We start from the raw sequence: 24,150 nt of genomic DNA, 5'->3' as shown, positions 1-24,150 counted from the left end.
TATACAATCTATATCTTAAATAACTTGTGCAGGCAACGAGCTGTGTATTGTGTAGGCTAACTATCTTCATATTTAATTGTCATCCTCTTAAGGAGGATGATTCCTCTTCATTTACGGTAATTCTCTGACTGCACTGTATGTTGAGCATTGCACAGCGTTAATTGACGATTGAAACGTATCAAGTTAACGTTACTCGTACAATTAGACATGGTAATCGTAACGTACAATTAGAAATTGTTTCGGGAGTACAGAGCTGCATCCCCTAATGACAGATAGCCTATTATGCGCACATTAGACTCATTCAGAGCGAGATTCATTTGTAGGCTATACTATTAACTGCTTACCCGACATGTTGTGCCCATGGAAACAATGGCACAAACTAGTTCATTTCAGACTACTGTGGGTCTAGTCTTTAGAGATGAGGGGAGACATCTCGCCTGCCACGGACCGGCAGGGTCTCCCTGTCAGAGTGTCCGTCTGCGCCTCTGACAGTGCAGGCGGCAGACACACAGCCAGTGCCCTGCTGTCATCCACTGAAACACGCGGTCCGCATTGGGATAACCGCACGGGGAAATGTGAATTGTGTTGCGCAAACTTCGCCAGAAATGCATTAGTCTATAAATAGCGCATTTAATCTTGTCGGTTATTTAATGAGCGTCGGTTTAGTCCCCATTTCAAGCAAAGCAATGAAAAAGATAAAGAGAGAATACAGATCAGTGCCGGCCCGTCAGTGCAGCATGTTCAGAGGTTCTTTTTCTCGGGATATAGTTTTTCATCTCCACGATATCGTCACGTTTTGATATCGCGAAATTCCGTGGGACGAAATATCGTGACATCCCTATTAGTTTGAGACGATTATATTTTATTTCATTTTTTTATTTTATTCTCTTGCCTTTTCTCTCCGCCTTGTCCATGTGGGCCCTGTGAATGGGTCAGGTGTTAGTAGTTGTCATGTGAATGTGAAGCTCCTTCTGGCTCCTTACTTCTTGAAGAAAAGAAATAGGTAAGAAAATAGAATAAATAGCAACCTGACACTCAGTGCATGTCACTCTGGTCTTGAGTGAGATCAGCATGAATGCACTGTACACTTATAGCTCCAGCTATTTATTTTTAATGAGCCCACTTAGGTCCTGCTCGCTAACGCTGCCTGTGGAACTCCAGACACGGAGAATTAGAACGAAGAGTAAGAATGAAAGACAGACTCTTTTATTCTTCTCGCCAAATTGTACTTGACCAATTCCCCCCGCTGTCCTGGTCATTGCTTCACCCCCTCTGTCCATCTGCGGAGAGCCGTAGACTAGCACATGCTCCCTCCGATACATGTGCCGTCACCTGCTGCTTCTTTTCACCTGACAGCGAGGGGGTTTCACCGGCAGGGCGTAGCGCGTGGGAGGATCACGCTACCCCCCCCCCCCCCCAGTCCCCCTTCCCCCCCGAACAGACCAGAGGAGGCGCTAGTGCAGCGATCAGGACTCACACCCCACCGGCTTCCCACCCGCAGACACGGCCAATTGTGACCTGTAGGAACGTCTGACCAAGCCGGAAGTACCGCTACCGGGAATTGAACTTGGGTCTCCGCGGTGGTAGGCAAGTGCTATTACCACCAGAGATCCATGTGAGACGCCCCAACTTCCAGTCACTTCCTGTATCTGTTCCACGGAGGTTTCGCCACTGCCACGCCCCCTTAAGGCCCAATTATACTCCATTTTCATCCGTAAATAAGGGCGTCCGTTTCAAACGGTGTAATCGTCACTGCCCACATACTTCCATGCGTCTTTCACGTTGGTATCATGTTAAGCAATACATCCACCAGTGGGCAGTAGAGAGTCAAATGCATGAGTGTGTGTGTGGTTTTCCTCTGTTGCATGCGTATCCGTAAGCTTTCAGATGACGGACAGAAAACGGACGAAAATTAAGGCAGAGTACAGACAGAAGGCTCTGTCAGTCTCCGTCTCCGTCTTTAACGTTGAGTATAATTGGGCCTTTAGGAGACTAGTCAGCCATTGACAGACAGCCAATCACAAGCTGATAACCACGCCCATTTAGGAGACCAGAAGAGTACACTTTCTTACAATTGGCGGGGCCTGGAGTCTAATGTCTCTAATATTAAAGGTCTCTGCCTTTTTACCTCTACATGACCCAAAGGGGATGTTCTTCTTCTTCTTCGAGAGAGAGAGAGAGAGAGAGTTGTGTTCTTTGTTCCCCGTGTGCGACGCTCGTGGCCCGACACTGGGAGCCCGTGGTGCCGTGTGTAATCTGGCTGCAAAGGTTGCTCAGTGCTCATCCTACCTTGTCAGATGTGAACACATTGTTCATTAGATGAGCATTCCTATTTAACGCCACATTACAGCCCGTGAAGACCGGGCGGACGGAGCTGTTATTACCTCCGCCTCTGGTTTCATCACACGAGTCATGTCGTCGCCACGACTCGGTGAAATCGCCGCGGGAATCGCCGCGTGTCGTTCAAGCACAGACTAATATGAATTTGCGACAGTCACGCAAAAGCCGTCTGCTTTGTAGAGCAAGTTCATAATAACACGTTTACTGGATCAAAGAATTGATGCTTGTCGGAGTTGGATCTAATTCGTATTAACGCGGAGCAGAAACGAATGGAACCACTTTGGTTTTTCTGCAGATCGAGCGGCTTAATTTTAAAAGTCTCAAATGATCCAATAAAGAAAATAAAGTGAGGTTCCCCGTATCCATCCATCCATCCATTGAGTGAAGATCTAGGCCCAGGCAGGCAGTAGACCCAGGCAGGCAGTAGGCCCAGGCAGTAGGCCCAGGCAGGCAGTAGGCCCAGGCAGGCAGTAGGCCCAGGCAGTGCTGACATCAAGCTTGCTCGTTGGCACTCTTATTAAAACCTCCTCCCCCTCTTCTGTTATTCTGCTCACACATGTAGCCCCTCCTCCCCACCACACACACACACACTCATATGTAGCCCCTCCTCCCCACCCCACACACACACACATATGTAGCCCCTCCTCCCCACCACACACACACACACACACACACTCATATGTACTCCAAAATGCCCTCCTTCCCCTCCCTCTGTCTGCCGTAGTAGCGAGGCTTCAGGGAGCATCCTGACTCTTTGGCGAGGCTGCAGCTCGAGCACTGCAGGGCTTTGCAGATCAGGGATGACGTAAAAGACCTGCCCCGCCCCGCCGCCTCTTACAAGCCTTCAATTAAAGCCAAATGTCCACCAGACGCGGTAACGGCTCCGCGAGGCTCCGGCACGGCTGCCGGGAAACAGAGTCTGGCCCATGTCGTAGACGGGCAACTCATGCGCCGCCACGCCAAAAATGCGCACCTGTTGTGTTTTTGAGTCTGACAAGATGACACGAGTGCGGGTCTGTTCCTGTGGCCACACGGAGCCATGCTGCAGCTGGTGGACATAGGCCTTAAGAGCGGCTGACAGGAACGGTATGCGTCAGGTTCGCGTTATTTCCAATCGCACATAGGTTACGCAAAAACCCTGCCCTGTGCCCCGCCTACGCAGCAGTCAAGCGCCGGGATTGGTCTTTTTTTCTTCTTTTGACAGCTGGAATCTCCCACACCACAAATCGCTGGGCCAGCGATTTCACGAACCAACTGAATTGCTCTTGATAGCGGACATTCAAATGAATTATTAGTGTATTAATGCCAATGAAAACGTAACACAAGCTTTTAACACGCAATCGATTTTTAAACATTTATTTCAAAACATCATTGTAAAATTCAGGGGCCAGTTGCACCAACTGGTCTTACGACTGGTCTTAAGCTAAGTCGGTCGTAACTTAACGACCTAACAGCTACGCCGGTTGCACCAAGAGGGCTTAAGCCTTCTTTTCACTAAGACCAGGCGTAACTCTTACGCCTGGTCAGGAGGAGGCGTAAAGTGCCTGTGCCTGTAACAGAGATCTCTGTGGTAGTCTATCAGCGGAGACCTGCTGTGATTGAGTCCTCACCGTCCTCATCGTCGTCAAGTCGCCTTCGAAGCATGACGTTCGATTATAACGAACTAGTTGTGTGGCTTAGCCTTCCCAAATGTTGAGGGTCGTTTTTTAGAATTTAATACATAGAATTGGGAACGTTACATTAAATTTCATTCAGACTGCCTGGCACTAATCGCCGCCATTTTCCCCCGGAGCTTCCACAGGAGGAGGGGGGTGGGAGGAGGGAGGGTGTAGTGATGCACATACAGTAGTGGCCATATGGCACAGTGACGCTCCAAGCAGGTCGCGAGGCACATTTCTGGGCCAATCAGGGTGCATTCCCTGGCAATTCACATGGACGCGCATTGCTACGACCGGCGTAGTTAAGACCAGACGTAAGCCCTGTTGGTGCAACAGGTGTAAATCCATTCTAAAGACTGGTCTTAACTAAGACCGACGTAGGAGTTACGACCAGGCATAGTTAAGACCAGTTGGTGCAACTGGCCCCAGGCCTTTAGCCAAAGCTTCAATAACAGAGCTCAGCTGACAGTTTAACCTGCAAATGAAAACTATAAAAAATATCAAATAAAAAATACAATAGGCTACAGCACATAGGCCTAGCTTCTTCTCCCCCCCCAGTCCAGCCATTTGTTCCAGGCCAGTGAAGTCCCAACAATCTACAAAAACATGCAATAATATAAAAAGTTGAATCATACACAATAAATAAAACCAAACATAAAGGGTTAGCCTTCCCAATGGCCAGCAGCATCTGTTATTCTGGCCTCATAATAAGCACTGAGGCGGGTGGTCAGAAAGTCAAATAACATTAAAATACATTGTATGCTTTGGTGCGATGTAGGATTTTGTCTTTCAATATCCTCATTGCAGCCTCGCTTGGTGTTGTTGCTTCTCAGAGTTTCCCTGTAACAGAGAGCCCAACATGAGCATGAGCGCCTGGCCAATCCCGACGCTTGACTGCTGCGTAGGCGGGGCACAGGGCGTGGTTTTTGCGTAACCTATGTGCGATTCGAAATAACGCGTCAGGTTCTTGGTTAGCTGCCGCATCCCCCATACATAACTCTCTTCAGCTTTTAAGACCAGGGAAGATTTAGTTACAGCTATTCTCACTTGAGAGCACCCAGCGCTGGACGTTTGAACCTCTCTGTGCTTTTCACAGCAGATGTGCTAAAACTCTCTCTCTCTCCTCTCCACGGTCCCAGATGGTGCGTCACGGGCGTGCGCCGCCCTCTTCAACGAGATGCGGAACGCCGTGTTCGGCAAGGTGGCCCAGAGCTCCATCCGCCGCATCGCCAAGAACGTCTTCCTCCACCTGCACAACCTGGACCTGGGCTTCCACCTCAGCCGGCAGACGGGGGCGCTGTCCAAGGCCATCGACCGCGGCACGCGGGGCATCTCCTTCATCCTCAGCGCGCTCGTCTTCAATCTCGGACCCACGGTGTTCGAGATGAGCCTCGTCAGTGCCATCCTGGTGAGTCCCAGGGTGAAGACAGTCCAGAAGCAACAGACACACTGAAGATTGTGGTCGAGTTACGTCTGTAATCTGTAATGACTGGCTTGGCGGTTGGGTTTTGGTAGCAGAAGCCTCTGATTTTCCTGGCTCTTAATTTATGTTCTTGTCGCTGTTTCAGGTGAGTTGCTTCTTCAGATAAGTGTGTGGTACAATCAGGTTATTCTGCTCCCTGCATGTCTGCTCAGCACCTTCTATCACCTTGATGCTCTTCACAGCAGATTGTGTGGAAATGAGTTTGGGGGATATTGTCTCATTTGCATTCTAAATGGAATATGAATTCCCATGAACTTTTGGTGTCAACATGGAGCCTATTAGTGTCAATGATGAATCCCAAAGCTTTGTAGACGCTTAATGTCCTCCTGTGGCGTGTGCCCTGAACACACCCCCCCCCCTCCTCCTCCCTGTGGCGTGTGCCCTGAACACACCCCCCCCCCTCATCCTCCCTGTGGCGTGTGCCCTGAACACACCCCCCCCCCCTCCTCCTCCCTGTGGCGTGTGCCCTGAACACACCCCCCCCCCTCCTCCTCCCTGTGGCGTGTGCCCTGAACACACCCCCCCCCCTCCTCCTCCCTGTGGCGTGTGCCCTGAACACACCCCCCTCCTCCCTGTGGTGTGTGCCCTAAACACACCCCCCCTCCTCTCCTCCCTGTGGCGTGTGCCCTGAACACACCCCCCTCCTCCCTGTGGCGTGTGCCCTGAACACACCCCCCCCCCCTCCTCCTCCCTGTGGCGTGTGCCCTGAACACACCCCCCCTCCTCCTCCTCCCTGTGGCGTGTGCCCTGAACACACCCCCCCCCTCCCTGTGGTGTGTGCCCTGAACACATCCCCCCCCCCTCCTCCCTGTGGTGTGTGCCCTGAACACATCCCCCCCTCCTCCTCCTCCCTGTGGTGTGTGCCCTGAACACATCCCCCCCCCTCCTCCCTGTGGTGTGTGCCCTGAACACATCCCCTCCTCCTCCTCCTCCCTGTGGCGTGTGCCCTGAACACACCCCCCCCCTCCTCCCTGTGGCGTGTGCCCTGAACACATCCCCCCCCCTCCTCCCTGTGGTGTGTGCCCTGAACACATCCCATCCTCCTCCTCCTCCCTGTGGTGTGTGCCCTGAACACATCCCCCCCTCCTCCTCCTCCCTGTGGCGTGTGCCCTGAACACATCCCCCCCCCCTCCTCCCTGTGGCGTGTGCCCTGAACACATCCCCCCCTCCTCCTCCTCCCTGTGGCGTGTGCCCTGAACACACCCCCCTCCTCCTCCCTGTGGCGTGTGCCCTGAACACATCCCCCCCCCTCCTCCTCCCTGTGCCGTGTGCCCTGAACACATCCCCCTCCTCCTCCTCCCTGTGCCGTGTGCCCTGAACACACCCCCCCTCCTCCTCCTCCCTGTGCCGTGTGCCCTGAACACATCCCCCTCCTCCTCCTCCCTGTGGCGTGTGCCCTGAACACACCCCCCCTCCTCCTCCTCCCTGTGGCGTGTGTTCAGAGCACACACACCCCCCCTCCTCCCTGTGGCGTGTGCCCTGAACACATCCCCCCCCCCCCCTCCCTGTGGCGTGTGCCCTGAACACATCCCCCCCCCCCCTCCCTGTGGCGTGTGCCCTGAACACATCCCCCCCCCCTCCTCCCTGTGGCGTGTGCCCTGAACACATCCCCCCCCCCCCCTCCTCCCTGTGGCGTGTGCCCTGAACACACACACATCCCCCCCCCCTCCCTGTGGCGTGTGCCCTGAACACATCCCTCCTCCTCCTCCCTGTGGCGTGTGCCCTGAACACCCCCCCCCCCCCCCCCTCCCTCCTCCCTGTGGCGTGTGCCCTGAACACATCCCCCTCCTCCTCCCTGTGGTGTGTGCCCTGAACACATCCCCCTCCTCCTCCCTGTGGTGTGTGCCCTGAACACATCCTCCTCCTCCTCCCTGTGGCGTGTGCCCTGAACACATCCCCCCCCTCCTCCTCCCTGTGGCGTGTGCCCTGAACACATCCCCCCCCTCCTCCTCCCTGTGGTGTGTGCCCTGAACACACCCCTCCCTCCCTCCTCTCCTTGGCCGGCGCTAAGAGAATGTCTCCTCTCTCTAGTTCCATGTTATTATCCCACTCTGGACGGTAATGTCAGCTTGTCTGTAATGAGGGCAGACTCCATTGCCCAAATAGCGAAAGCATTAACACCATTAGTCTTTTCCCCTCCATTTGTAACACTCAATTTCATAGTGGAGTGGCCAGAAAGACTAGAGTGCTGCGCTCCCATAATACCTCCTGCCACCCGCGTGTCAGAGCGATGTGGTGGGGTTTAATACCTCCTGCCACCCGCGTGTCAGAGCGATGTGGTGGGGTTTAATACCTCCTGCCACCCGCGTGTCAGAGCGATGTATGAGATGATGAGATGAGATATACTTTATTGTCCCGGGAGGGAAATTTGTCTTGGGCAAAAGTGCTTTTATACAACAACAGGTGTAACAGACAAGTAATACAAAACAGAACGGTCACAGTCACATTCACAGCATTGCACTGAGAGCACAGGAAGTGTACCAGCTAAGGTACTGATTGCACAACCCTATTGCACAGTAAATATATTCATCAATCCCTTAGTAAGGGAAGTAAAATAAGCAATAAAACCATAAACCCATAGAAACATAGAATAAAAAATAAAATAAAAGAATAAAAGGATAAAACATTAAAATAGGATTATGAAATAAGAGAAATAAAACCAAAGTACGAAGTAAGAGAAATAAAACCAAAGTAAAAGCAGTAAAGGAGACGCAGCGTACCTACTTGGGGTACCTCCCTCACCTCACTGGAGTGCTACACATGGGGGAAGAGAGGGCTGTTTGTTCAACAGAACAATTGAGGTGGGAAGAAATGATAGCTTCTAGCGGTTGCTTTTGTGTCTACTGGCTCGGAATCTCCTCCCAGATGGAAGCAGCTCATACTCAGAATATAAAATGTGAGAGGGATCAGTCAAGACTTTGTGAGCCAGGTTGATAACCTTTTTCTCGAAGATGTAGTGGGGTTTAATACCTCCTGCCACCCGCGTGTCAGAGCGATGTAGTGGGGTTTAATACCTCCTGCCACCCACGTGTCAGAGCGATGATGTGGGGTTTGGTTGCGTGACTTTTGCTGACATAAAAGATGCTCTGTCTTCACACGGTCTTTGTTCCTTCCTTCACAGTATTATAAGTGCGGCGGACAGTTTGCGGCCGTAACCGTGGGGACGCTAACGGCGTACACCGCTTTCACCATTCTAGTCACTCAGTGGAGGTAAGAAAAAACACCACTTCTGTCTGTCTGTAGTTCTGTGTACGGACGGCCTCACTATCGCTGTCTGTCTGTCTGTCTGTGCTGTCAGTAACAATGTTTAGTCACCGACTGAACTACTAACAGCTGTGATAAGTCTCGGCCAATCTGGGAACCCAGAGTGTGTTTTTATTTGACAAATAGACTCTGGGACAGCCGTACCGTTTTTCCCAGCTTCCTGTACGGCGCGCCTCTCCTGCCACCGTCACTTCCTTTTCCACGTCCATTTCGTCTATTCACTAATAACGTTAACGCATAAACACACTGCATAGAAGATGTCAACTCGTCTCACAACAACAGTGGAAAATTACTCTAAAGTCACGGTGCAAGTTGCTATTCAGACTGTAAACAGTGGAGCACGGACACGGAGGAAAGGAAGTGATGGTGGCAGGAGAGGCGCTGTACAGGAAGCTGGGAAAAACGGTAGCGCTGTCCCAGAGTCTATTTTTCAAATCAAAATAGACTCTGGGTTCCCAGATTGTCTGTGCTAAGTCTGTGCTAAGTCTGTACTAAGTCTCTGCTAAGTAGGGCTGGGTATCGTTCAAAATTTTTCGATATCGATACCGTTTCGATACTTGGATTTCGATACCGGTTCCTGAACGATACTTTTTTCGATACCAATTTTTAGAAAAATCCATTTTAACAAAAATAAAACTGCATTACACGTTGAAATTATTTTACAAATCTTTAGTTTTCCCCCCATCTTAAGTTTTACAGCAGAAAAAAATAAAACCTACTGTATTTAACATAACTTTAAGTTGTCTAAACTTATTGCCGTCCCTACAAAAAATATTGGAGTACTACAAAGGAAAGAAATGTAAAACAAATAAATCAGTGGAATAGTTTTCAGTGCAAAACAGAGAGCTGCAAATCGGTGTTTAATGCTCACTGATGCAACAGAACTCTATTCTTGTCCAAACTGATGAGATGGATCCACTTCATGCATGGAAGACTAGTTGAGCATTGACTAGCCTATCAATATAGCCTTAATGGCACAAAGTGAATCCCATTTATATTCAACAAACTATCATGACATCAGCGTTTGTTAACGAGTTGCTAAAAATACATAATGGGCGATAACTGCCCGCTTGCACATAACGTTAACGCTAATTAATTAAACATTAACGCTAGCGTTGCAGATCAGTGTTTAATGCTCACTGCTGCAACAGAACGTCATTCTTGTCAAATCTGACGAGACAGCTCCACTTCATGCATTCACGGACTAGCCAATCAATATAAATGAATCGCATTTACATTCAACAAACTATCATGACATCAGCGTTTGTTAACGAGTTGCTAAAAATACTCAATGCCCGCTTGCGCATAACGTTACGGCGGCAATTAATTAAACGATCTAATGCTAGCTACAACTCACAGCCAGATGCATGGATTTGTCAGACTGAGGGATCTGATAACCGCTAACTTGCGGTAAGCTGACCCACCTCTCGATTATTTCTCTTGTCTGTGGAAACCAGTCTGTGTTGTTTCTGTTTCTTTTCCTGCTTTTCATCATCTTCGCCATATGGTACTCCAGGATAGGACTAGCTTGAGTGGCTAACTTCTTGTATACTATATCCGCAGCGCACGCCTGGCTCACAACAAACACACCGGCTAAAGTGGGCATAACGTTTCCTGCATGCCTCTACATGACAGCCAATCACCAGCCGTATTAGAGCGCGGCGTGCAAGCATGTCGCATGCTTATAGGCTCAATGACGCTGTTTTGTTTTGGTATCGAAAATTGGTATCGATTGACAAGGGAGGCTTCGATACCCCTTAGTATCGATGTTTCCATTTCGGTGCCAAGTAAGTATCGAAACTCGATACCCAGCCCTACTGCTAAGTCTCTGCTAAGTCTGTGCTAAGTCTCTGCATGTCTCTGCTAAGTCTCTGCTATGTCTCTGCTAAGTCTCTGCTAAGTCTGTGCTATGTCTCTGCTAAGTCTCTGCTAAGTCTCTGCATGTCTCTGCGAAGTCTCTGCTAAGTCTCTGCTAAGTCTCTGCTAAGTCTGTGCTAAGTCTGTGCTAAGTCTGTGCTAAGTCTGTGCTAAGTCTCTGATATGTCTCTGCTAAGTCTCTGCTAAGTCTCTGCTATGTCTCTGCTATGTCTCTGCTATGTCTCTGCTAAGTCTCTGCTATGTCTCTGCTAATGTCTCTGCTAAGTCTCTGCTATGTCTCTGCTAAGTCTCTGCTATGTCTCTGCTAAGTCTCTGCTATGTCTCTGCTAACTAAGTCTCTGCTATGTCTCTGCTATGTCTCTGCTATGTCTCTGCTAACTAAGTCTCTGCTATGTCTCTGCTATGTCTCTGCTATGTCTCTGCTAACTAAGTATCTGCTAAGTCTCTGCTATGTCTCTGCTATGTCTCTGCTATGTCTCTGCTAACTAAGTCTCTGCTATGTCTCTGCTAACTAAGTCTCTGCTATGTCTCTGCTAACTAAGTCTCTGCTATGTCTCTGCTAAGTCTCTGCTATGTCTCTGCTATGTCTCTGCTATGTCTCTGCTAACTAAGTCTCTGCTAAGTCTCTGCTATGTCTCTGCTATGTCTCTGCTAAGTCTCTGCTATGTCTCTGCTAACTAAGTCTCTGCTATGTCTCTGCTATGTCTCTGCTAACTAAGTCTCTGCTATGTCTCTGCTATGTCTCTGCTAACTAAGTCTCTGCTAAGTCTCTGCTAAGTCTCTGCTATGTCTCTGCTAAGTCTCTGCTAACTCTCTGCATGTCCGTTTTGCACACAGGACTCGTTTCAGGATAGAGATGAACAAAGCTGACAATGAGGCAGGCAACGCAGCCATTGACTCCCTCCTCAACTATGAGACCGTTAAGGTGAGCTCCTCCCCCTTTTGCCCACCCCCGCCCGCCCCCTTCTGTAACCTCCACGCACGCACGCACGCACGCACGCACACACACACACACTCACACACACACACACACACGCACACACACACACACACACACACACACACACACACACACTCTGCAACTTGCTCCTCATCTTAGCCCAAAATTCTTCTTTCAGCTCCTCCTCCTCCCTCACCACTCCCTTTCCCCTTCCTAGTCTTTCTGTTCTCTCCATCTAAGCCGGGCACATTGATGTGAACAAATATTTACTCTCCTGCGGTAAAATGTGTTTCATTAGTATGATTACCACTGTCAGGATTTAGCTTTTAATTAAAGAGAATTCTCTCTCCCTCCCTCGCTCTCTGTCTCTCTGTATGAAAATGGTCCACTTTTTTGTTGTTGTCTAAATGTAATTTCATTCGCTGCAAACGATGAGACACTTAGAGTGTCACTGGACACTCAGGGCTCATTTCCTGCTTTACTCAAAGACCAGTAGTGAGTGACTCTGTTATAGTTTTGTACTGAACATGTCTGTCGTTGGCAGCTTAACTTTGAATAGAACTGTCTGGTGAGGATCAGGATGCTTTGTGGGGGGTGAAATGTGCTGTCACAGGCCACCTGACTGTTTGGAGATGTGCTCATATAAACATGACTTTTATACTTTACGGCTTCCGCAGTGGCGTAGTTAGCCCACGCTTTTCTCCTCGGTAACCTGCTTGTACACAGCAGCACACATACAAACAGAATCACAGCCAGCGTCGGATGCTTTTGTTGGCTGTTCCACATTATATTTTGGTACCCGTGTTATTTTCTATGCCGGCGTGTTATTCTGCCTCCTATCTTCCTTAACGTTTTCTTCCGTGTTTTATTGTGTCATTCTGTGTCAATGCGGCTGGATTTAGCATCAGTGCGAGCTGTGTGTGCGCATATGTAATTAGATCTCCGCCCACTCAGAAATCCGTTCCACTTCCACAAAGGGGCTGGATGAGAACCTTGCACTGCTTCAGTGAGAACCTTGCACTGCTTCAGTGAGAACCTTGCACTGCTCCAGTGTGTCCTCCATGTGCTACTTCTGCCTCTCTTCTTCTCTGCATTTGCCTATATGCAAATAGCTGCATGGCCCGCCAGCAGCAGCAGCAGCAGCACTGCCGTTGGCTGGAGAAGCAAATCGCCCACTTAACAAGAGCAAGAGAAACAACAGTGCAAACTAAACAAACACAGCGCTATTAGGTAATAGGCAGCGTTTAGGAGCGGTGTTGTTGTGGTTTTGATTGTGGTGTAGCTTAGCTTGTGTACTGGCACAGTTTAACTGGGATCTGCTTTTGGATGATTCATGAGGCCTGGTGCTCTTGGGGTTTTTTGGGGGGGGGGTTGGGGGGGCGGGGTGTCACTGGCAGCGGATTTGACTAAGGATGCATTTTCAGCTAGTCAAGGCATTTATTTTAGACTGAATTGTATCTCTCTTGTTTATTTTTTACTATGAAAGCTGCAAGTCTACGACTCTATATTAGTTAGTGAAGCTGTGCTTTTGTGGCTCAATTCTCACGAGGCGTCTCTACTCATCCAGAGGCTGAGTACGTCAGTCCTGTGCTGATTCTACATCGGATTGGCAATTAGGCCCCGCCCCCTTTTAGGGGGGAAAACACAAGCCCCTCCCCGTTGACTGCAATGTAAAATAGCACTACCAATTATTTTTTCTTTTTTTTTTATAACAGAATCAATCTCATTTATTAATGACCTCAAAACACCATGACATGACAATATATTACAACTCGTCTGGCCATAGAATGGGCAAGATACACCAGAAATATGACTTTGACCCATCTAAAATCATGTGACTCATGTCACATATTTACATTACAGCCGTGAGCCAAGTAGCCTACAACCACGCTGGACTCCACTACAACAGCATTTCATGTAGGAAGACTAAAGTAGCAACAGGCGGACACCGGAACTAGGTCAGAGACGGGTCATGAGTCACATGATTTTAGATGGGTCAAAGTCATATTTCAGATGTATCTTGTGCATTGTGTGGCCAGATGAGTTGTAATATATTGTCATGTAATGGTGTTTTCTGGTCATTAATAAACGAGATTGATTCTGTTATTTTTCTATATCTTTTTGGGGTAGTGCTATTTTACATTGAGGTCAACGGGGAGAGGCTTGTGTTTCCCCCCTTAAAAGGGGGCGGGAACATGTGTGCAATACGTCATACAAAATGACGTATTGCTGATCTGGTGTATACTCTATATATCTTAGTCTAATGTTCTGCTCGCCAAAAAAGCTAATTTCTAGGCCTGAGTAACAATTCAATACTATTGTTTATTATCTTTCTGTGGAATCATATCATGATGATATGGTGATGATGATTGTGGGATATTTGTGACGCACAATTCTTCTGTCTCATCAATATTATAACAAGGACATTTTTTATTTCAACATTTTAAGGAATATTATTTGTTTGGCATTGCGCCTAACATCACCACCATTCGCCATACCTTGCGTTTGCTATCTCTTCTCTCCCATAGTTTCCTTTGCAGAGCAGACTCTGGATTTTGTTCTATCGCCCACCAGGTCCTTCTAGATCAGTGGTGAGGAGGAGACGATACAGATGAGAAAGAGCTTTAGAGGCAGACCCAGACCCAGACAACACTCAGACTGGTCACTGAGAACAAATGCAGCCTGGAGGCAGCCTGCTGTAAATTGTCTGTCTGACACAACAGTCATGATTCTTTAAAGTCCCTGGAAACCAGAAATATTTCTTTATTATTTAGCATTTTGAGTTCATCACATCACAGGACCCTATGTTAATAAGCCACCAGCCACATTTGAACGATGATGAACGTCGCAAAGTATATAAATTTAGGTTTGACAGTCGTGGCAAAACTCATGAGAATCAATTATTTTTTAGAGTGTATTTTCTCCCACGGACTGTGTGGGCGTGTCCCGTCTGCAGCAGGTTTTCCGAGAGAGAGAGAGCGCGAGACAGAGGGGGGGAGGGAAACGCAGAAAGAGATCGAGTGCGTGTCACACACACACACACACACACACACACACACACACACACACGTGTGTGTGTGTGTGTGTTCGTTGCTCGGAGAGGGAGAGAGAGAGACTTGCTGCGACTGCACAGCGCCACTGTGTCTGTGTGTGTGTGTGTGTGTGTGTGAGAGAGAGTAACCTCGCGTCACCAGCCTGTGCTCTCTCTCTCAGTCCCGAGAGAGAGAGAGAGAGAGAGAGAGAGAGAGAGAGAGAGAGAGAGAGAGAGAGAGAGAGAGAGAGAGAGAGAGAGAGAGAGAGAGAGAGAGAGAGAGAGAGAGAGAGAGAGAGAGAGAGAGAGAGAGAGAAGCATAGCGCTTGGCACGACGACACACAGAGTGGGGGGGAGACGGACAGCGAAGGAGCGCTGTCACTGGGGGCAAAGAACGGACAAAAGGAGGGTGGGTGCGGATTGCGCGCATGTACAAAGGTTATATAGAGCTTATGACGTCATAAGCTCCTGCGTTTTAGCACCTCGCGCACTGCTCTCTTCAATGAGGAAGTACTTTGTACAATATTGTAGAAAAGTGTCGATTTTAAGGCTTTGGATTGAAAGTAATGTATAATAATTTCTGAGGGACACAATTACTAACATAAGACCCTAAATAACATACCGGTAGTTAGAACGTTTTTGTGGATTTTGGTTTCCAGGGACTTTAACCTTCACCTTAAACATATGCTGTGTCTCTCCATTTTTCTCTCTGCGCTCCCTTCCTGTTGTCTGTCTCCCCCTCTCTCTCTCTCTCTCTCGCCCCTCCCCCCCTCCCCTCTCTCTCTCTCTCGCCCCCTCCTCCTGCTGTTCATGTCTCCCTTCGCGACTGTAGTACTTCAACAACGAGAAGTACGAAGCTGACAAGTATGATGGCTACCTGAAGATCTACGAGGAGTCCTCTCTGAAGACCACGTCCACGCTGGCCTTGCTCAACTTTGGCCAGAGTGTCATCTTCAGTGTCGGCCTCACTGGCATCATGGTGCTGGCCAGCAAGGGGATCATGGCAGGTGAGTGAGTGAGTGAGTGCAGGGAGAGAGGCGGGTTGGAATGGAGTCAGGAGGAGAGATGGATTCAGATGGTACTTGAGTTTATTTGCATATTGATATACCACAATATTCAGATGCCGACGGAAGAGAAAACAAATAAAGACTGTATAATACCGTGGCAAATTTGTAGTTTTAGATTCAGGATACATTGTTAGTAATATTTCATGTCAGTCAGTGTTGTGAATTGTGAATGTGAAATAAATGTCTTCCTGTTGTAAACTGAGTAGTTCTTTATCAATTCCACAAAAGGATTGTGGGAGTTGTGAGAATATTACAGATAGAAGTTAGGCAGTGCTGTGTGTACAGCTGATTTAATGAGACACAAACAAGACAGAAGTGCTAATGAACAGCATTTACTACGATTATAACTACTGTTGTTGCGCAGCTATCTTGGATTTTTGAGGTCAGGGCTGCTGAGGCTCCTATGAGTTTGGAATGGGAAATACCAGCTCTGGTGACGTCACCGTCCCAGCTCATGACCTTTGAACCGTAAGGTTACCAGTTCCCAGTTATAAAGGAATGCACGATTAGACGAGCAGAAGGGAGAGCCACTTTGGGGGGATGCTTCAGGACGGCGGCTTGCCCCTTTCACGACTGTGTTGTCACTCCGTGGTGAAAGGGGCTAGACTGCCGTGCGTCTGGTGGAAACAGGCGTTCACTAGACAGGCTGCGTCTGGTGGAAACAGGCGTTCACTAGACAGGCTGCGTCTGGTGGAAACAGGCGTTCACTAGACAGGCTGCGTCTGGTGGAAACAGGCGTTCACTAGACTGCCGTGCGTCTGGTGGAAACAGGCGTTCACTAGACAGGCTGCTGCCCTCGCAGCCACGCAACGCTTCCTGCTTGAATCTGCCAGTAGAAGTGGGTATATACGCAAAGCCGCCTGAAAAATGTATACCCTGCACTACACCAGGGTATACCCTGCACTACACCAGGGTATACCCTGCACTACACCAGGGTATACCCTGCACTACACCAGGGTATACCCTGCACTACACTACAAGGAAGTTCGATATCATCCAGGGGTTAGAAGTGTGAAGTTTCTCTGGAATTGCGTGTTGATGCCATGGTGACAGCACAGTGGGCAGCATAGCATTTTCTCATTTGGGGGGGAGAGATCTCAAAATCAAATGAACAAATGAGAATGACAAGTACAGACACAGCTGAACTGGATAGCAGAGACTAGCTGAGCACAAAGCACAGCAAGGATGAAAAGGTGACATGAAAGGGAAATCAAATCAAATAGCCCTGATGCAGAACATTAAATCATAGGGGGATGGGGATCTATTCATGCTTTGAATGCTCTCACAAGTTCTCAGTAGAACTGGGTTGTACGGATGTTCGTTGCTCCACCCATTGCTCCACCTAATCTGCCGATCTGGGGAGAGCCGTAGACTAGCACATGCTTCCTCCACTACATGTGCCGCTTCTTTTCACCTGACAGCGAGGCGTTTCACCGTCAGGATGTAGCGCGTGGGAGGATCAGACTATCTCCCCCCCCCCCCCCCCCCCCCACCCCCCGAAGACATGCCCTGACCGGCCAGAGGAGGCGCTAGTGCAGCGGCCAGGACTCATACCCCACCGGCTTCCCACCCGCAGACACGGCCAATTGTGCCTGTAGGAACAGTCTGACCAAGCCGGAAAGTACCGCTGCTGCTGCTGCCGGGTATTGAACCCGGGTGTCTGCGGTGGTAGGCGAGTGCTTTGACCTCTACAGCGTAGAGCCCAGATAATGAAGAAACTCAATCAAGAACACGTTATTAATTTCCACTCTGACAGACAGACGGTGTGTGGGCTCACTGGGCTGTGATTTGTTTGTCGTTGTGCAGGCTCCATGACAGTGGGGGACATGGTGATGGTGAACGGTCTGCTCTTCCAGCTCTCCCTCCCTCTCAACTTCCTGGGCACCGTGTACAGAGAGACCAGGCAGGCCCTCATCGACATGAACACGCTCTTTACCCTGCTCAGCGTGGACACCAAGATCAAGGTAAGTTGTCGGCCTGACTGGCACAACATTACACTATATTCTAGTAGCAGGGGTGTCCAAACTTTTTTGAATGGGGGCCAGATTAGATCATGTGAAAATACCGGGGGGGCCAGCTGCTTTTCGCATCATATGGGTTATAGATTTTTTTTTTTATCACATACAATACAATTGTACTTTTAAGGATTTTGTTTACCATCTGAAAACATTAATGGCTGAGTTTCCCAATAAAGAAGCTTCTTAAGAGTTAAGAAGCTTCTTAAGGAGTTAAGAAGGCTCCAAAGAAGTGATTCCCAAATGCCTTCTTAACAGCCTTCTTAACACATCGCTAAAGAAGCATCTTAACTGGAGCTGTCCACCATCTCGATGTGAGAGGTCCTCTGCGGCCCACTAGATGGCACTCTGAGCCCACCAGTGGGCCACGACCCAATGGTTGAGAAACACTGTTGTAGAATAACCTAATCGTGGTCATGTTAAACAAGAACTTATTCTATTAAACGGGCGGCATTAGCTCAGGAGGTAGAGCTGTCGCCTGGGAATCGGAAGGTTCCCGGTTCGAGGCTGGCTCCTCCTCCTGTCCTTGAGCAAGACACTGAACCCCTAACTGCTCCCAATGAGCAGTTAGCGCCCTGTATGGCTGCAGACGCTGTCGGTGTGTGAATGGGTGAATGTGAGGTATTCATGTAAAAGCGCTTTGGGTAGTCGGGAGACTACCGGTATATAAAATGCGCTCTATAAATACAGTCCATTTACCATTTACCATAAACATTATTTATTTCAGACATGGACTGCAGTTCAAATTGCTTTATATACACAGCATACAACAACATTGCAAGAAACACTACAGAATTTAAGCGACCTTGGGTTCTGTGAAAGGTGCTATATAAATCCACAACATTCTTATTATAAAAGGAATCCATTCTGATTAGAGGAATATAGCCTACAGTAAAACATTTAAAACACAAGTAACCATATTACATAGAGGAGAGATTTTCAAGTGTTCCCCAATTTTAAACACTAAAGGGTGCATGAAAGAAAGTAAAAAGGGAAAAACACAAGAGGAACAGTGGACACAAGTATCTCCTTTTGCCTGACACGGCTGAATCTGCGAGTGTTTCGTCATTAAGAAGGTGTTAAGAATGCTCCAGACCCTTCTTACAAAACCTTCTTAACGAAAGATCATCTTAGCGCTAAGAAGCTTTTGGGAAACGCAGCCTTCTTAACGGAAGATCATTTTAGGCTAAGAAGCAATCGGGAAACGCGTTGGCTTCGTTGGCTTCTTAAGGGGGCCTTAAGAAGGGTTAAAGAAGCTTCTTAGTGCTAAGAAGCTTTTGGGAAACCCAGCCATTGTCGTTCTGCCTGTGTTGTTCCTAGGTGCTTGTCTCCAAACTGTATGATAGTGCTGTCATTGTTAGGTGAATGGAAATGAATGTGAATTGAACTTGCTTGATTACTGTGTGGAGGGCCACATAATAGTCTATTTTGAGAGACAAGCCGAGGGCCACTTCAAATCGCTCAGCGGGCAGCATTTGGCCCCCAGGCCGGACTTTGGACATGTCTGAGAGAAACCGAATCACAAAGTGTGTATTTTCTTAGATTTCCCCAGTTACAAACTCAAAATGTCGGGCTGAACTTTGGCACAAATAGAATTTTTATTTATTTATTTGTTTATTTGTCAGGGACAATGCAAGACAACATTGTAACAAGTTACAGTAACATGAAACATATGCGATGCATATAGGATATCTAGCCAAGGCTAATTTGCAATCCCTGTCCCTGGGTAGGCTTTTCTAATAAAAGACATAATCTAAACAAAGTGCAAACATAAAAATTGTGACACGATCATTACAAAATTTACAGTAGAATTATGCTACTACATCATACAAAATTTACAGTAAAACTATGCAATGGTCGCTGGTTTGGTTTTGCTTCAGGCAGTGTTTCACCTTTTCATGAAAGCTTTTCAGATTAGTTTGCATTTTTATTTCTGTTGGTAGGGAATTCCACGTGTGTATCCCTTTTACTGAAAAGGATGACTGACCGAAGGTAGTTTTGCGTTGGGCCACTCTACAATTGCCATTAGCTGATCCCCTTGTGGCAATTCTGTTGCTGTTTATTTTTGTGACATATGGTGAAAGTACGGCTGGGACGAGATTATTGACACATTTAAAAATCAATTTGACAAACGAAAACTTAATGAAGCTGAATGTGAATCAAGTGTTCAACATACGAGCCAAAAGCCAAAATAAAGTCAGAAACAAAACCTAGGTCTTTTCTCGATGCACCACGCATCAGGTTTTGTGGGGCTGCTGTACCCGATGGACGATCGCTGATCTGATTTTCTACCAACAACAACGCAGCATGTATAATTGCACACTGCACAGCACGCATAAATAGTAAATCCAAACACAACATTCTGTGCAATAGGTTGTACTTATGGCTGCATGTGTAAATAAATAATAGCGTTTATCTAAACATAGTAATTATGTGTTACTGTGTGCTTGATGACTCAGGTGCTTACTCACTTAAAGCCTTCTCTAGCACCGCGTAACATTACACTCTGAGGCCATTTACACCTGGCATTTACACATGCGTTTTCTGCCATCAGATTGCAATCTGATGGCAGAAATGGGTGTCCTCTCAATCCGCATAAAGTTGCTGTATCCAGATTGAGAGGACACATTGTATTTACACTTGTGTTCAATGTGTCCACAATGCATCCCTGACCACCTCCGGAGGTGGTTTGGCGCGATCAGAGTGCAATCCTTCCCAATCCCAATGCGTTTTGGGGGCGTTTACACCTGTACTTTCAAGTGGTCAAGCACTATCTGATTGCAATCTGATGACAGAAAACACATGTTAATGCCACGTGTAAATGGCCTCACTCTAACAGGGTGATCTGGATCAGATATAGCGACTTAACTGCTGCAATTAGCCTCCTACTGTTTACGACATGCATTTGACGACTTGTCTGATCGGGCGGTTTGATCCGTTGATTTGTAGCAACATTCCCAGAGGCTGAGCTCAGAATTTAATTCATGTTGCAAAGGTGGAGTCTCCCTCCTATCCGCAGTTCACATAAATAAACCATCTTGTATCTAGTATCTAGTGGGAGGAGGCGGGATGCAGCTGTGAATTCATCTGAAAAGCATGTTGCAAACATTAAATCCTACTATCGAAAAACTAGATCCTTTTCTTCAGCTTTGCTACATATTTTATTTTTGCCAATACAATTTGGATTTTAAACATGTAGGCCTATAATAGGCACTATGCACAAAATTTTGTTCCCCCTCCTCCCCCCACATTTTCTTTTCACCACAGCCCATCTTGCACGAGTACACTTGAGTGCAAAATGTGTGCCTGCTGCTTAACAATATGAATGGCACCCCTGTCTCTCCAGCCTGTAATTACAGTAGGAGAAATGAATGTGTCCAGTTATTCTCAGTCATCAGCGATGCTCCTCTCCATTGTGTTCGCCTGTGGGATGGCACTGCCCCCAGCAGCCCATTACTGCCTGAGCACCGCGCGCACTCTTTTCTTACTTCCTTTTTTTTTTTAACGTTTTCTTTTCTTTTTTTTTTTGTTTTGTTCAACACATCGGCCTATTATGTAGATGTAAAATCATTCTAAACTGCCCCTCACTTATAACCACCGCGCCACAAAATAATTATTTATTTTATTTCGGCTCTGTCGTCGTCTGTTTTTCCATTTTGGGGTGTGTGAAATTAGCATCTGTTTAGACTAATGGATTTGCCATGTTGTCATCATCACTGGCTGTGGTGGTGGGCTGCCTGTGTGGTGTGATTGTGGCTGTTTAGGTGGTATAGAAGCAGAGCAGGAGCAGGCTTGTACAAGTGGAGGTCAGTAAGGGGCACTGTTCTATTCACTGTTGTTGACCTTGGCTAAAGCAGCACAATGGAAAACTCATTACGTACCGAAAGTTTTCGCCACTATATTGATCTCCGTACGACCATGAAGGGCAGTCTGAAAAATGAGTCTCTCTTTTGAAACGACCTCTTAGAAAACCGCTTGTGAATGTATCTGCTTTCTGCAGTGTGTGTGTGTGTGTGTGTGTGTGACGTGTGTGTGTGTGTGTGTGTGTGTGTGTGTAAGAGGGTGTGGGCTGTTGACTTCCACTACTATCACCCCCCAGTGTTGTAGTTTTTTACTACAACAAGCTGTTGGAGTGATGTTGCATCATACTGGCTCTTCTGTATCCGTCTCCTATAAACTCTGCTTTTGCCGTAGGAAAAGGATCTCGCCCCGGCTCTAGCCGTCACGCCACAGGATGCCACCATCCGCTTCGAGGACGTCTACTTTGAATACCTGGAGGGCCAGAAGGTCCTGAACGGGGTGTCCTTCGACGTGCCTGCTGGGAAGAAGGTGGCTATAGTCGGCGGCAGCGGATCTGGGTAGGTATTTGGCGGGGGGGTCGAGTGTGTGATGGTGACACAAGACGCCTGTTGGCAATACGTGCCATCAAAGCTCTCGAGCCCCCCCCAGTACTGTACTGTATGCGTCATCTCATTTGTATGTGCAGCTAGTTTTATCAGCTGCTAACATCAGTAGACGGTGGGGGTGCAGACAGGAGGGTGACGCTGATGATTGGTTCCACGTCTGGGTTGCAGGAAGAGCACCATCGTGCGGTTGCTGTTCCGCTTCTACGAGCCCCAGCGGGGGAACATCTACATAGCGGGGCAGAACATCCGAGACGTCAGCCTCGACAGTCTGAGGAAGGCTTTGGGGGTCGTGCCTCAGGTCTGACACACAACACAAAACAGAACAACAAACAAAAAATATATACAATAAGATGGCAATTAGTTTATTTGTTTATACTATGCTGGGACATTCTTTACCATAAATGTCATATGTACTCGTTTCCAGATTTACGTTGACATCCATCTATTCAAATTCAAATTTTAATTCACTGAGAATGAATTCTGTACAACAAGGGGGCAGCATAGAACAGTGTAAAATGAGTAAGCACACCAGAATTAGAACTAAGCTGAATTGAGTTAAGCTTTCATTGCGGTAAGCTTTACAATCTGATCTGAACAGATGGCACATGAACAGTATTTGTCATTTGCGTTCTTTCTCCCTCCTACCCTTCTCCTCCTTATCTGCAGTCGTCTGTTTTTCTGTCTCTGCCGCAGTCAAAAAAGATATTCCCTGAAGCCTCGTTGTTTGTCTCTTTACTGTGCCGTTTGTCAGGACGCCGTGCTGTTCCACAATACCATCTTCTACAACCTCCAGTATGGAAACATCAACGCTACAGCAGAGGACGTTTACCAGGTAGCGCGGCTAGCAGGCATCCACGACGCCATCCTCAGGATGCCCCATGGCTACGACACGCAGGTCGGCGAGAGGGGCCTCAAGCTGTCTGGTGAGCTGCACCACTGGAGCTGTTGTTGTCGTTGCTTTAAACATGCTTCTTCCCTGCCGTGCATTTTGCCGTATTCAATTCCCCCGAGTGTCGTATTGAATTGTAAACAAGCCAAACCAGGAAGTTGTCTCAATTAATGCCTGCTGAGAATCTTAGTGCAAAAATATCAATTCAAGTATTAAAAATGACTGTAAATGTGACCGTTGGAAATAATTGTCTTGTAAAAGTCAGGAATAGTTCAACACATTAAGCAGGGTGCGTCACGGATGTGTGATGCCGGCGTCTGCGGCCAACATGAGTTCTTCAGAGGCTGTAGTTCATCTCTAAAGCCAGAGTGATGAACATCCTGCTATTATGTGAAACCTAGGGCAGACCATCCATTGGTACTGAGCCTGTCATGCTAGCTTGTCCTGAAGGAGGCTAATTAATGCTACAAATTTTGGCGAGGGGAAAATTCAGAAATTTGGTTCGTGACTTAATGACTAAGGAATAATGTGGGTCGTGAGGCTGGACCAGTTGAGAACCAACTACACTAAAATGACTTATTACTCTAAAATTATTATTTTTGGAACACGAATACATCTTGATGAATGATTTGCATTTCTTTTTTTTGCTGTATTGTTGGTGTTTTATTGTCTTCTGCTGTTTGGCATATAGACATTCAGTATATTCTTGCCAACATGTTGCCTGGCAGTAAAAGTGATCCTCGTTTCGTCTGAACCGATAGCAGCAAGACTGGAGTAGTATTTGGCTGCTACTCGCATCACTCCATAAATCATTTTGGCCCGCGTCAACATGATACCACTGTGAGCACTTTCACTCAACATTCAGACACGCAATTACTGCCAAAACACAACGCACTTTATTCTGGAGTGACTGAGTGAGCGAGAGAAAGGGTCAAATCAAGAGGTGATCGCCTAACTTCTCATTAGTTCCACTGTGACAACTGCCAGTGAGTGAGAGTATGTGTGTGTGTGGGTGTGTGTGGGGAGGGAGGGGGGGGGGTCCTAACCTCATGTGCTTGTTCTTCGCTGCTGGCAGTATTTATATTAGTATTTGTAGTATTACTATATTATTATAGTATAGAGGGTATGCACGTGATGTCACAGAGGCAGAAGTCACTGTGGGGTCATGCCCACTGAGTC

At 47.6% G+C, this 24,150-nt stretch overlaps 1 protein-coding gene across 1 annotated transcript in view; it reads left to right on the top strand.

The window, feature by feature from the left end:
• Positions 1-24,150, top strand: part of abcb7 (ATP-binding cassette, sub-family B (MDR/TAP), member 7) — a gene marked incomplete at its 5' end in the record, with an annotated part of 43,985 nt that overhangs the window by 8,728 nt on the left and 11,107 nt on the right. Inside the window, 8 exons of the mRNA XM_083651339.1 lie at positions 5,138-5,406; positions 8,603-8,691; positions 11,461-11,548; positions 15,427-15,601; positions 17,468-17,625; positions 21,871-22,034; positions 22,251-22,380; positions 22,834-23,005. Of these exons, the coding sequence (XP_083507465.1) occupies positions 5,138-5,406; positions 8,603-8,691; positions 11,461-11,548; positions 15,427-15,601; positions 17,468-17,625; positions 21,871-22,034; positions 22,251-22,380; positions 22,834-23,005 (1,245 nt within the window). The remainder of the gene's footprint in view (positions 1-5,137; positions 5,407-8,602; positions 8,692-11,460; positions 11,549-15,426; positions 15,602-17,467; positions 17,626-21,870; positions 22,035-22,250; positions 22,381-22,833; positions 23,006-24,150) is intronic.

The sequence above is a fragment of the Poromitra crassiceps genome (genome assembly GCF_964638095.1).
Source record: "Poromitra crassiceps genome assembly, chromosome: 15".
NCBI classification, from domain to species: Eukaryota; Metazoa; Chordata; class Actinopteri; order Beryciformes; family Melamphaidae; genus Poromitra; species Poromitra crassiceps.
The sequence above is the reverse complement of the archived record's forward strand: the minus strand, read 5'-3'. Positions and strand labels throughout refer to the sequence as shown.